This window comes from Leucoraja erinacea, chromosome 27 (genome assembly GCF_028641065.1).
Source record: "Leucoraja erinacea ecotype New England chromosome 27, Leri_hhj_1, whole genome shotgun sequence".
NCBI lineage: Eukaryota > Metazoa > Chordata > Chondrichthyes > Rajiformes > Rajidae > Leucoraja > Leucoraja erinaceus.
In genome coordinates this window covers 14,228,803-14,241,768 of record NC_073403.1, presented here as the reverse complement: position 1 = coordinate 14,241,768, position 12,966 = coordinate 14,228,803, and the positions used below count along the sequence as shown (strand labels likewise).

Below are 12,966 nucleotides of genomic sequence, written 5' to 3'. Positions count from 1 at the left end.
TATAACACTTCTGTAGAAGTTCAAGACATTGTTCGTGGACATTTCTGGATCATCGCAGATGCATGTGGAAATAAATACAGACACTCCCCGACTTAAGTAAGGATTACGCTCCGTGGAGCCTTGCATAATTTGGGTGTTACGCAAGTCTGAAACTATAGATGAAGGCCCTAAGGCCAACATCCAGGTGTTTGGAGATGAGCTAATTTAGTATCATGACGTCAAAGGCTGAGCTGAAGTCAGAATTGGGGCCCTGGTTGTCAAGGTGATCCAGAACTGCATGTAGTGCAAGAAAGATGGCGTAGTCCGTTGACCTATTTTTGCTCTACACAAATTGCATGGGGCCCATATTGTCCTAAAGACTGGTACTGATACAGGCCTTTGCTAGCCTTTCAAATCACTTCATTATGGTCATCTGTGAGGACTAGTATGTGGTAGTCATACTAATCATAGTCAAAGTGTTAAGATCGCCGCTTTGCCTGAATGGTAAAGAAAGCTAATCAATAACATAACAAAGATTACAGCTTCTACAGGAAAATAATTCCGTCAGTGTGTTGTTGCAACAATGTAATTGTTCTTTAAGCAATGAAAATAATAGGTCTGTGCTGTCTTTATTCTTTTTGTGGGACCCATTTAACTGTGATCTAGTCAATACTTGGATGGGGGAATCACTTAGGATAAACTAGTGTACCAGCTTGGCTGACGCTGGGAACATGATCCATTCAATCGACTGAGTATGTGCTCAGTCAGACTGTCAATTTGCAAGATCTTGAATGGAAAACTAAGCATTAACTCTCAAATTTCAGATAGTTCATTGCCGAGAAGGTTTAACTCTCAGTGTTTACAAATTTTTGTTAGAATCCGTGGTTCCGAAAGTCTCGCTACAAAGCTGGGAAAGGAAAAAGAATGAATATTGGAGGAGGAGGATTAGGATACAGAGAGCGACCAGGACTTGGCGCAGATACCACAGTGAGTAAATGATGGGTTTGGCATGTTATCATCATCAGTAAATATTTTCATTTAAAACTTGTGCACCTCAGTACATCTCTTTTGCAGCTCAGTTCATTTTATTATAGTGTGCAAATTTAAGATAGAACTTGTGTCTTGAAAATTTTCATTGCCCTTTTATTTTGATGAAGATGAACTATTCCAGTTCCCTACCCGGGGAAAAGGACTGTGAGTATTCACTTTATCCTTCCCCTTCTGCTGTAGAATTCAACCCTGTTAGAGACAATCTGTAGAATCTAGTCCTAGATCCATTGTATTCACTCCTATTCAGAAATGATCTGGTTTGAATCCAGTCAACTTGAGCAGCAGCAATGACTGCCCTGCCAAATAATGTTGAGCATTTCTGTTTAAAAAGGAAATACATTAAGGGAGATGGAGCTAATGCAGTAAAGTGGCAACGAGGTTAAAGATTGGCTATGATATTATTGAGCGGCTAAGCCATTGCAAAGGACAGAGGCCTCAACTTACTTTTTGTGTACTACTGATCCACTGTTAAATTCAATTGGCACGAGGAGCAAGTTGAATCTTATAAACACCTGCATGGCTCGCATCAGCTAATGCTGTCTTTGTGTTGACTGCGTAAACCTTTTGCTTGATGCATGATGACCAAATTGGTGAGTTTTTTTTTTCTCTCAGGACAGAACAGCTAGCCTTGTGCTGTCTAATTATGAAGCATACAAACCATCCACTGGTGCAATGGGTGACAGAATGTCAGCCATGAAAGCAGCATTCCAGGTAAGGGTCTTTTCATGAAGCTCTGATGTGGGGTTGTAAAGTATTCTCATGACCTTTTTAGGAATTCTGCTGGAAATTCTTGGGATGATATAAATTATCTTTGTTGTATTTTTCACCATACCAAAACTCTAAATGGCTCCTGAAGTAACAGTTCAGCTTCTTCACAGCCAGGTGCTCAAATCTTCATTTGAATTTAGTTTAGTTTAGAGATACAGCGCGGAAACAGGCCCTACGGCTTACCCAGTCCGCGTCGACCAGCGATCCCCGCACACTTGCGCTATCCTACACACATAAGGGACGATTTAACATTTATACCAAGCCAATTAACTTGCAAACCTGTATGTCTTTGGAGTGTGGGAGGAAACCAAAAATCTTGGAAAAAACCCATGCAGGTGACGGGGATAACTTACCAACTCGGTACGGACAAGCACCCGTAGACAGGATTGTGCCTGGTTTCTGGCGCTGTAAGGCAGTAGCTCTACCGCTGCGCCATCATGCCGCCATGTTCTGTCCACTGTTCCTGATGCAAACCAGGCATTCCGAGGAGATCATTTAAATGTTGTCAAGTATTCAGATCAGTGCTTGGCGATATGTTACCTTCTAGCTAACAATGATTTATTCTACATTAAAAAAAATATCCATCCCCTTTGTCTCGTTTTCACAGCTGACAATTCCACATGTCGATCTCTCTCACCCCTGACTCAGTCTGAAGAAGGATCGCGACCCGAAAGGTCATCCATTCCTTCTATCCAGAGATGCTGCCTGTCCCGCTGAGTTACTCCAGCATTTTTGAGTCTAAACCAGCATCTGCAGTTCCTTCCTACACATATATGGATTAAGTTGTGCTTAGATTTCCTTAATTAGTTGATGATGAGTTGAATCTTTAATTAGTTGATGGGTCTTTCATTAGTTGAAGATGCACCCAGCTCAAGACGTATATGCAGATTAACGGTGCCACGCCAGAGGCAACAATGGAAACTACCAATAATATGAACAATATAATATGCTCATAATAGACACAAAATGCTGGAGTAACTCAGCAGAACTGGCATTATCTCTGGAGAGAAGGAATGGGTGACGTTTCGGGTCGAGACCCTTCAGACCCTTCTTCATAATATGTTCAATGGGAAGTGCCAATATAATATGTAGCAAACCGTGGTGTATGTTTTTGAAAAGTAGGTAGTCTTTATTTTGTGAGTAGCCATCACATCGTGTCCCGACCCAAAACCTCACTGATCCATTTTGTTCCTTATTTCTACATTACAACATTGGTTAGCCTAATGGGGAGTACAGGGTAAAAAAGGACGATACCTGCTATATTTACCTACATGGGTAAAATCACTGGAGAGCCTAATAACTGGAGATCACAAAATCTCCACTCTTTATGCCCACAATTCGACCCTTATGGTAATTTTCTTTTATTCTGTAATTCTGCTAACTTTTCTACTACTGATGAGTGCTATGCCATCATTAATGCTTAAAATATTTTAAAACATCGTGTTAAGGCTTTAGTGGTTCCTGCAATTTTAATTGTGCCTTTTTTAAGAGGTTGCTCAATTTTTAGAGTGATAAATGTAGAGTGGAAACAGGCCCCTCGGTCCAACTTGCCTACACCGACCAACATGTCCCAGCTAAACTAGTCCCACCTGCTTGTGTTTTGTCCATATCCTTCCAAACCTGCCCTATCCATGTACCTGTCTAACGGTATTTTTAAATGTTGGGATAGTCCTTGCCTCAAACATCTCCTCTGGAAGCTTGTTCCATACATCCACCTGCTAGAAAAAGGGGCAAATTCCTATTAATTTTTTTCCCCTTCACCTTAAACCTGTGTCCTCTGGTCCTCAATTCAGCTCTGGGCAAGAGACCCTGTGTGTCTTCTCGATCTATTTCTCCCATGATTTTATACACCTCGATAAGATCATCCCTCATCCACCTGTGCTCCAAGGATTAGAGTCCCAACCTACTCAACCTCTCCCTATAGGTCACACCCTCTAATCCTGGCAACATCCTTGTAAATCTTCTCTGAACCCTTTCCATCTTTCCTACAACATGGTACCCAGAACTGAACACAATACTCTAAATGCAGCCTCACCAATGTCTTGTACAACTGCAACATGACCTCCCAACTTCTATGCTCAATACCCCGACTGATGAAAGCCAATGTGCCAAAAACGTTTTTAACCACCCTATCTACCTGCGACTCCACCTTCAAGGAACCATGCACCTGCACTTTTAAATCCCTCTGACTATCCCTAATCAGCCCTTGGCCTTCTAAATGCCTGTATATCCTATCCCTTGGTATACTCTCCAGTAACTTTCCAACTACAGATGTTAATCTCACTGGCCTATAGTTCCCAGCATTTTCCTTGCAGACCTTCTTGAATAGAGGCACAACATTTGCCACCCTCCTGGATTAAAAGACGACTTGTAAATTTCAACCATGGATCCAGCAATTTCCTCTCTGGTTTCCCACTATATCTGATCGGGCCCTGGAGATTTGTCTACCATCATACATGATAGTACCTTCAGCACCATAACACTGACTGCTCTCAAGACACTTCCATTGATTGCCCCAAGTTCCTCCATCCTCCTGTCTTTCTCCTCGGTAAATACAGAGGAGAAATACTCATTGAGGACCTTGCCCATCTCCTGTGGCACCACATAAAGATAACCACTTTGATTCCTGAGGCGCCTCACCCTCCCTCGAGTTATTCTTTCCCCCCCTTGTGTATTTATAAAATCTCTTAGGATTGTCCTTAACACTATCTGATATCTCCTGGCCCCTTTTTGCCTTTATGATTCCCATTTTTACTTTGCTCCATAATTCACAAAACTCCTCCAGGGATACACTTGATCCCAGTTGCCTATATCTGTCCCATGTGTCCTTATTCTTGACCAATTTTGTTCATTATGTGTGTATTTGTAATCTGTTAAGAAAATTATGTGCCACAGAATTAGATTATACCATGTGATTTATTGTTATTTGTATAGCCCTTCATAGCACTTGCCAACCCTAGAGGCTACGGGTTTGAATCTCTTGTACCTTTGGCAGAGATAATAGCATTCCTCTCCAACTCATTCAGTGTAGTTGAAATAAAAGATTTCATTAATTTCACTCAACAATTGAGCTTCATGTTAATCATAATTGGTCTGAATACTCCTTTGATACCTTACAAATGCTAACTTGGGCTCCCAAATGAAGAATATCCAATTAATCGTTGAGGGTTATTAGCCTCAACCTCTATGGAAGACACTGTCCATGTAGGCCCGTTCCAATGAAGTACAAATTGGCAGTCACAAATCTGCAATGAGTGATGATTAACATTGAATCTAAAACATTTACCATATATTGAATTAGAATCTAATTAGTTTATATAACTGGATATGGGTTGTAGATCTCTAGAGTTAATATCCTCCACTTTATGGCTGTATTATTCCTCATCTGCCTCTCAACTTCCCACATTTAGTTTCTCTCCAAATCACAAAAATAACAATTGAAACACTTTTGTGAATGCTCTCAGTCAGCAGCAATTTGAATGGATATGGGGCTTCCTGGAAATAACAGTATCAACCATATATTGAAATACAAACTGTGTTCTTCAGCCATCTGAATCACTTGCATTACAACTTTCTTCTCCAGTGTACTGTGTAAACTGCAACAGACATTCCAGTACATTGATACTTGTTCATTGCATATTGCATTTAGCAATGTGAAGTAGCAGCACCTTGGCATTAAGGTCCACTGATGCAGTGGTGGTGCAACAAGTTCAGTACGCACTATTAAGATTGATATTTAGGCTTGTGAAGCAGTGAACACTAACATTGTTCTTGTTTTATTCCAGTCACAATACAAGTCACACTTTGTTGCAGCTACTGGAACTGCTCCAAAGATCACAGGCTCTGCCCCTGGTACTAGCAACTGGACTAGCGCTGGGAGTCTCAACATCATCCCGACATGTCCTCTGGGTAACCAGATCACTAATCAGCCTTCAGCCCCCGACAGCAATAGTGGAGCTACTGCACGAAACAAAGACGACAATCGTTCTCCTGAAGTCAAAGTAAATCGCCCTATCGATAATAGCCCTAGTCGCTCCGAAGGTAGTGATCGCCATGGCGATAGCTTGGGTCGTCATGGGGAAGGCTTTGGTCGTCATGGTGACAACTTGGCTCGCCATGGGGACAACCTTGGTCGCCATGGGGACAACCTTGGTCGCCATGGTGACAGCATGGGCCGGCATGGGGACAACCTTGGCCGTCATGGGGATAACTTTGGTCGCCACGGTGATAGCAGCAGTCGTCACAGTGATTCTGGCAGCCGTCATTCTATCAGTAAGTACAGTGATCGGGGTGGTGATGGCAGGCATGGTGACCGAAGTAGTGAGAGACACGGCGATCGAGGGAATGATCGGAGTGGCGAGAGGCACGTTGACCGCGGTGACCGGCATGGTGATCGGCGGGGCGAGAGCCGACACGGCGAGAGGCACGCAGAGGGCCGAAATGACAGCCGGCACGGTGAGGCCAGGAGCACCAGCCTAAACCGGAGCAGTGGGGAGACGGGATGTGTTGATGAGGCTGGGAATGGTGGCGAGAGTGGGAGTGGGGATGGGGATGGGGATGATGGGGATGGGAATGGCAGCGAGAGCAGGAATGGAGACAGCAGAAGCAGCAGTCGGGCCACTTCCACCGAGAACGATGGCTTTGCAGTGCCAGAGCCACCGCCCAGAAAGAAGAGGAGCAGGTGGGACAATTAAAGCCCAGAGGAGCCCCACATTCTCCTGCAAACAAAGATGCTTACACTTCAAAGTCCTGTTAGAAACTTGGTGCATAGTTTTATCTGCATAACCATCAAAACAAAAAGGGACATTACTAAATGGAATTTCATTTAGAGTAGTCAGCTATGTATCTTGTACTTTCGTGCTGGTAGTTGAAGTGGAAAATTCTGTAAGTTTTGGTCAGCGGGAATTTTAAAGGTTGTCAGATACTTTCAGTACATTTGTTTTTGCCTTTGCTCTGCACTTGTTGTGAAACAGTAAAGTCCTCTGAAAGATTTCTGAAACTGTAAAATCTGATTTTTCTTTTTGCTGATTTGTGTTGTGATATCCAACTGTGTTTGGGTTGAAGTTGCCTTTCTGGCAGGAGCAGGTCATGAAAAGGAACCATTCCTTTGCTGTTCCCCCAGACTGAGATCAGCAGCCATTGTCTTCACTCTGGTCTGAACTTCATCATCAAATTCTTCACTATTGTGTTTGAAAAGTTGGCTCCTTTTATATTCAAATAAAAGACACTTTTAAACATGAAATATGTTAAGAACGTGTGATTGAACTGATTCGTATATAAATATGTGGTGCAGCATGCTGCTTTGTTGCTGATGTGCATAATGTTTCCTTTGTCCACTCAGTGGAAGTAGGAAAAATGCTAAATAAGATTATGAGGAAACATGGCAGAGATTAAGCATCCTACTTGGCTCTGCTGAGTGAACGTTTGAATCCCACTTTTAATACAACAATGCAGTACCCAAGAGCATTGTATAAAAGATAACGAGTGGCTCACAGAATTTAAATCGGGGTGCACAAATTGGGCAATATATTCCATTCTTGGTCTTCATATGTGGTCAATTTCATGCAGCAGGTACTTGGATCAAGGAAGTATAGTTGTAAAGATAAAGTACGGGAAGAACTCAGCGAGTCAGACCACATTTTGGGTTGGGACATTTCTGCAGACTGATCCAAAATATTCTCTACAGAGTTGCCTCTTGCCTGTTGAGTGATTTTAACATTTACTGCATTTATTTCATTTTCTCAGCATACACATAGTATTGTTAATTTTTGGAGGGATTAGCTGCCTGATGTAAGAGAGTATCTCTGTGAGATAGTGAGAGGATCAGACACTGTTGAGAAACAAATGTTCAGCAACCTCAGGCTGGCAGGAGCAGGCGCCTGTGTGATGTATTTATTTTGTCTCTTGAGCATTTTGCCCTGTGTTCATTATCTCACCATCTGGTAGGGCCGACATTGAGGAGCACTGGCAAGAATCATTCAACGGCTCTGGCACCCAGAGGACTTCAGCCCCTTGGTGTAGGATTTATCGAATCGGACAGCACAGAAACAGACATTTGGGCCGACCATGCCAATGCTGTCTCATCAATTGCCCACCTAATCCCATGTAGCTGCACATTGTTCGTTGCCTTCTGTGCCTTGACAATTCAAGTGCTTGTCTAGATGCTTTTTACATAACCTGTCACCAGGTAAAGAGATGACATTACCTGCCTCCATCATTTTAAGCAGTGCATTCCAGATTGCAACTGCCCTCTGCTTGAAAATACTTCTTCCTCGTTTTTCCCCTTGCCCTGGGGAAAGATTTCTTACTATCTCTCCATGCATGCCTCATATGATTTTGTATACTTCCATCAGGTTACCCCTCAGCCTCCTCTGCTCCTAAAAAACCCAGCCTGTCCAGTCTCGCTGAACTGAACTCTGCTCCGCTTTAGTGAAGCATTTCATTTTAGCAGCATTCTGGATAATATTCTCCTTCCTATAGTTGGTGACTGGAAGTGCAAACTATATACCAGCTATAACTTAACCAATGTTTTATCAAATTACCAAGACCCTCCTGTTCTTATGTTTTATGGCCTCAGTAAAGAAGGCAAGCAATGAATCCCATAACCCCTCTTCATCACTTTATCTCCCTGGGATGCCATCTTCATGTATTTTTGAACTTTTACACTGGGTCTGCTAGTGTCTCAATACTCCCAGGGCCCCAGCATTATATGTCCTATTCTTATTTGAACCCCCTACCCACTCCCTCTCCCCCAAAGTACATCACCACACATTTATTGCAATTAGGTTCCATCTGCTCTTGCCCAGCCAATTTGCCATTAGATCAATACCAACCTGTAGCCCAAGATTGCTCTCCTCATTATCAACAGCACTGCCAATTATTTTTTTTGGTGTCATCGGAAAACTTGCTGATCGATGTCTGTATAGTTTTGGTCCCATGTGCCTCTATGGCAGTTTTGATAAAGTGTCCACGATTATGCTACAATATTTTACGAGACAAAGTCTCATCTTCGCACTTGTGGCATGTCCCATTATATTGTGTGCTAACTGGGATCGTTTTCGAATCGGTACACAGTTCAAAACTGCATCCAAGAGGGTCATCAACAACAAGCAGAATTATATTCCATAAATTGGCAACGTGATAGAAAGATGTAAATGAAGTGGGGGAGTTGCACTAAGGAGAATGTCACAGCTGTGCAGAGTGAAGACATTTTGGTGGGCTCGTTTGATGAGGTCATTTGGGTAGGATTTAGAAGTAAAGGTGCAATCACTATGATTGGATTTTACAAGAGGCCTCAATAGCCAGTGGGAAATAGTGGACCGATATGTAGGCAGACCATGAAAAGATGTAAAGGGGATGGGGTGCTTGTAATGGATGATGTTAACTTCCATTTTATTTTTGCATCCTTTCCTGATAAATGACATCCTTCCAACAGCTGGATGACCAGCACTGCGCATAATACTCGTGTGTACTCTCATCTACTTATATAGCTACAACTTGATGTCTGAAACCTGTACTCAATGCCCTGACTGATGAAAGCAAGTGTGCTAAATGCTGCCTTCACCAACCTGCCTCCCTGTGCCACTACTTACAGTGAATCTTATACTTGCCTTGTTTCACTCACCAAGTTGCAGCACCTCGCACTTCTCATAGTTAAATTACATCTGCCATTCCTTAGCTTAGTTCAGGTAGTTCCTGTTGTAATTTTAGTAACCTTCACTGTCGACAACATTATCAATTTTGGTGTTGTCCACAAACATCGTAACCATATTAACAACATCATCCAGATTTTTAATGTAGATGCTAATGAGACAGCAGCACAGGAGAGTGTCGACATTTTATGTAAAGTTCCTCTTATATTAGCCAGCTGTGATAGTTTTTCCTCATTGTCTGTTCCAAAGTTGGAAAGTCATAAGCATGCAGATACAGCAGGCAGTGAAGAAAGCTAATGGCCTTCATTGCGAGAGGAATTAAGTTTCGGAGCAAAGAGGTCCTACTGCAGTTGTCCAGGACCCTGGTGAGTCTGCACTTGGAGTGTGCAATTTTGGTCACCAAATTTTAGGAAGGACTTTATTACTATTGAGGCAATGCAGAGTAGCTTCACCAGGTTAATTCCCAGGATGGCGGGACTGAAATGATGAACAAATGAGTCGACTGGGCTTGTAATCACTGGAATTTAGAAGGATGAAAGGGAATCTTATAGAAACATAACATTCTTAAATGATTGGACAGGCTAGACGCAGGAAAATGTTCCCGATGTTGAGGGAGTCAAGAACCAGGGGTCACAGTTTAAGAATACGGGGTAGGCCACTGTAATGAGAAAAAAAATGTACCCATAGAGTTGTGAATCTGTGGAATTGCCACAGAAGGCAGTGGTAGTCAATTAACTGGATGTTTTCTAAGAGAGAGTTAGATTTAGTTCTTAGGGCTAAAGGAATCAAGGGATATGGGGGGAAAAAGCAGGAACGGGGTATGGATTTCAGATGATCAGCCATGATCATATTGAATGGTGGTACTGGCTCATAGGGTCTAAATCTGCACTTTTTTTTTCCCTTCTATGGGTGAAGTGCTGAAAGTCTTCTATCAATGAATGCTAAATCAGAACAACTCTTGAAACTATCGACCTAAATCATACCAAATGCTATAGCTGTGAGTACTAACAAAACATGGAAGCATTGCAATCAGGGGGGAGGGAGGAGGGGGGGGGCAACTGAAATTCCAAGCTTACTTTTAGCTAACGTTGAATCACTTGAGAACTAACTTGGAACAAAGGGACATATTTCACAGGGAGATCAGGGACCGTGTTCATTATTTCACACAAACATGGATCGTCCCTGACTCACTTATACAATCCGAGGGTTTCCCATTTATTGCCTATTATATGGAATCCTCAGGCAAGGGGAAAGGTGGTGGCGTCTGCTTTTTCGTCAATGATTCATGGTGCACTGATGCGATGGTCTTAGCACAATTCTGCTCCCTGATCAGGAATACCTGATGATAAAATGCCATCCGTTTTATTTAACGAGGAAATTCATCTTCATCATCTTGTTCGCAGTCTACAGCCGCCCCAAGCCAATGCCATGGTGGCATTGGATGAATTTTACTTGGTCATCATCTATCTTGAGACAGCAAACCCTGGTGCCCTGTTCACATTGCCAGTGACTTGAATCAAGCAAATTTGTAGGCGAACATTAAGCAAGGTGATCTCGCTGGCTCTCCACCCTGCACTGGGCCACTTGGACAATAAGGGCACATACGTCAGTCTGTTCGACTACAGCTCAACATTCAACACCATCATCCACTCCAAAACTACAGGATTTGTAATCCATACTTTGTGCTGTAATGGGCTGAGTTTAGATCGGGTTGGTTACCAGGGGAACAAAATTGGTCAGACACCATATATTGGAGGGTTGACATTAGTTAGTGGTCAGGCACTGGAGACAAGGGATGGGTCAGGTACTCAAAGGTTGGGATTGGTCAGAGCATTATACTTCACTACGCACAGCACCAAATCATATTCACTTCAGAGCTTTTAAGAGTTTATTTTAAAATGTTTGGTATCAGGGACTCTGCTGGATAAATGTTTAATTGTTTTTTTTCCATTTTTGGAAAGGAGCTGAAAATAAAATATTAGAAGGAAGTGACAAAATGAGAAAAAAGATGGAGACACAAGAAACTGCAATTACTGGAAACCCTAGCAAAAAAAAACTGCTGGAGCAAATGAGCAGGTCAGGCACCAACTGTGGATGGAAATGGGGCAGGCATTGTCTGCAAGAAATGATGGAATGAGTAGATAGTGAAGAATGTAACAACAGGATCTAGATCAACTGGGGAAGTGGACATAGGACTGGCAAGTGGAATGGGGATAGAACGTCCAGCCTGCAATGTCATCTGTCCTTTTCCCTCCATAGATTCTGCCTGACCCGCTGAAGTCTGCCATCAGTCTGATTTTTACTGGAGAAAGGAAGGTGTTTGTTTACAAAGCAACTTCTATGACCTCGGTTCTGCCCAAATCAATTTGCAGCCATCGGGTCCTTTCATGCGTGCAGGCTGTTATTAATATTTTTTTTCATTTTAGTTTGAGTCTTGTTTTTAAACATAGCTTAATTGTATATCCAGGATATGAGTCTGGAGCAGAGCAGGTTGCATCTGGATTGTAAACTGAGATTGTAATCAAGCTTGATTTGTCCTAGGCTCCATGGATGTCCTGCAGCAGTGGGGGAAACAGAGCATGAGGTCTGTGATGGAAAATGTCAAAATCTGCCGTTTAGTTGTGATAATTAACGTCAGCCTACGCAGGCTCTGTTAGAGCGCAGCAGCTTAATGCTATGAAATCCTTTCAGATGGTTTATGGCCTTGAACTTTTAACTGTTGAATTATGAATTAGATTTCCCATTGCCTGCGGTATTAGAGTTAAATATAAAATCGGTGAAGAATGCAATTGTTGGTTTTGAATCAAATATACTGATTTTAATATTGCAATTGTGCTGTTTCCCTGCTTGAGGTGAATTTGAATCGCACTGTGGTCCTTATCATTTAGGTCGATGTTGGGTCTTGTATTAAATGAGAGGCAGCTCAAAGTCCTGTCCAGGTAGGGCACTCTCTGGGCTGCAGTGTAACAAAACTGCCCCCTGACTGAGAGCTGGTCTGTTTTGTGAGATGATAGAGAACAGTGAGAAAGGAAGGACAGCACTCGACGTTTCATTGTGGATCACAAGGAGGCACACGGTATCATTAGGTCATAAGGAATAGTAGAATCAGGCCATTCGGCCCATCAAGTCTTCTCTGCCATTCAATCATGGCTGATCTATCTCCCTTCTAACCCCCATTGGGGGGGGGGGGGGGGGGGGGGGGGGGTGTAAGTTACCCAAGTGCAATATGAGGTGCAATTCCTCCAATTTGCATGCTCTGCAAATGGAGGAATCCCAGGTCAGAAAGGTCAGTATGGGAACTAAAAGTGGAAACCTCCATTACATTGGCGAGACCAAACGTAGACTGGGCAACCAAACACTTGCACTCAGTCCACCAAGGGCTGCCGTGGATCTCCTAGTTTCTAATGATTTTAACTCTACTTCCCATTCCCCACTTTTCTCCCCTTATTTGTGTAGGTGAGTAGTATTTCTCCCCTTGTTTGTGTAGGTGAGTGGTAGATTCTGAAGGAAGTTGATG

General features: G+C 42.8%; 1 protein-coding gene across 2 annotated transcripts in view; it reads left to right on the top strand.

Moving 5' to 3' along the window:
- ddx42 (DEAD (Asp-Glu-Ala-Asp) box helicase 42) overlaps positions 1-7,039 on the top strand; it is a 40,409-nt gene extending 33,370 nt beyond the window's left edge. For both annotated transcript variants that reach the window (XM_055657107.1, XM_055657108.1), the window contains exons 17-19: positions 856-966; positions 1,642-1,740; positions 5,583-7,039. In XM_055657107.1, coding sequence (XP_055513082.1) covers positions 856-966; positions 1,642-1,740; positions 5,583-6,491 — 1,119 coding nt within the window. In that variant the 3' untranslated portion in view covers positions 6,492-7,039. The remainder of the gene's footprint in view (positions 1-855; positions 967-1,641; positions 1,741-5,582) is intronic.
- The last annotated feature ends 5,927 nt before the right edge of the window (positions 7,040-12,966 follow it).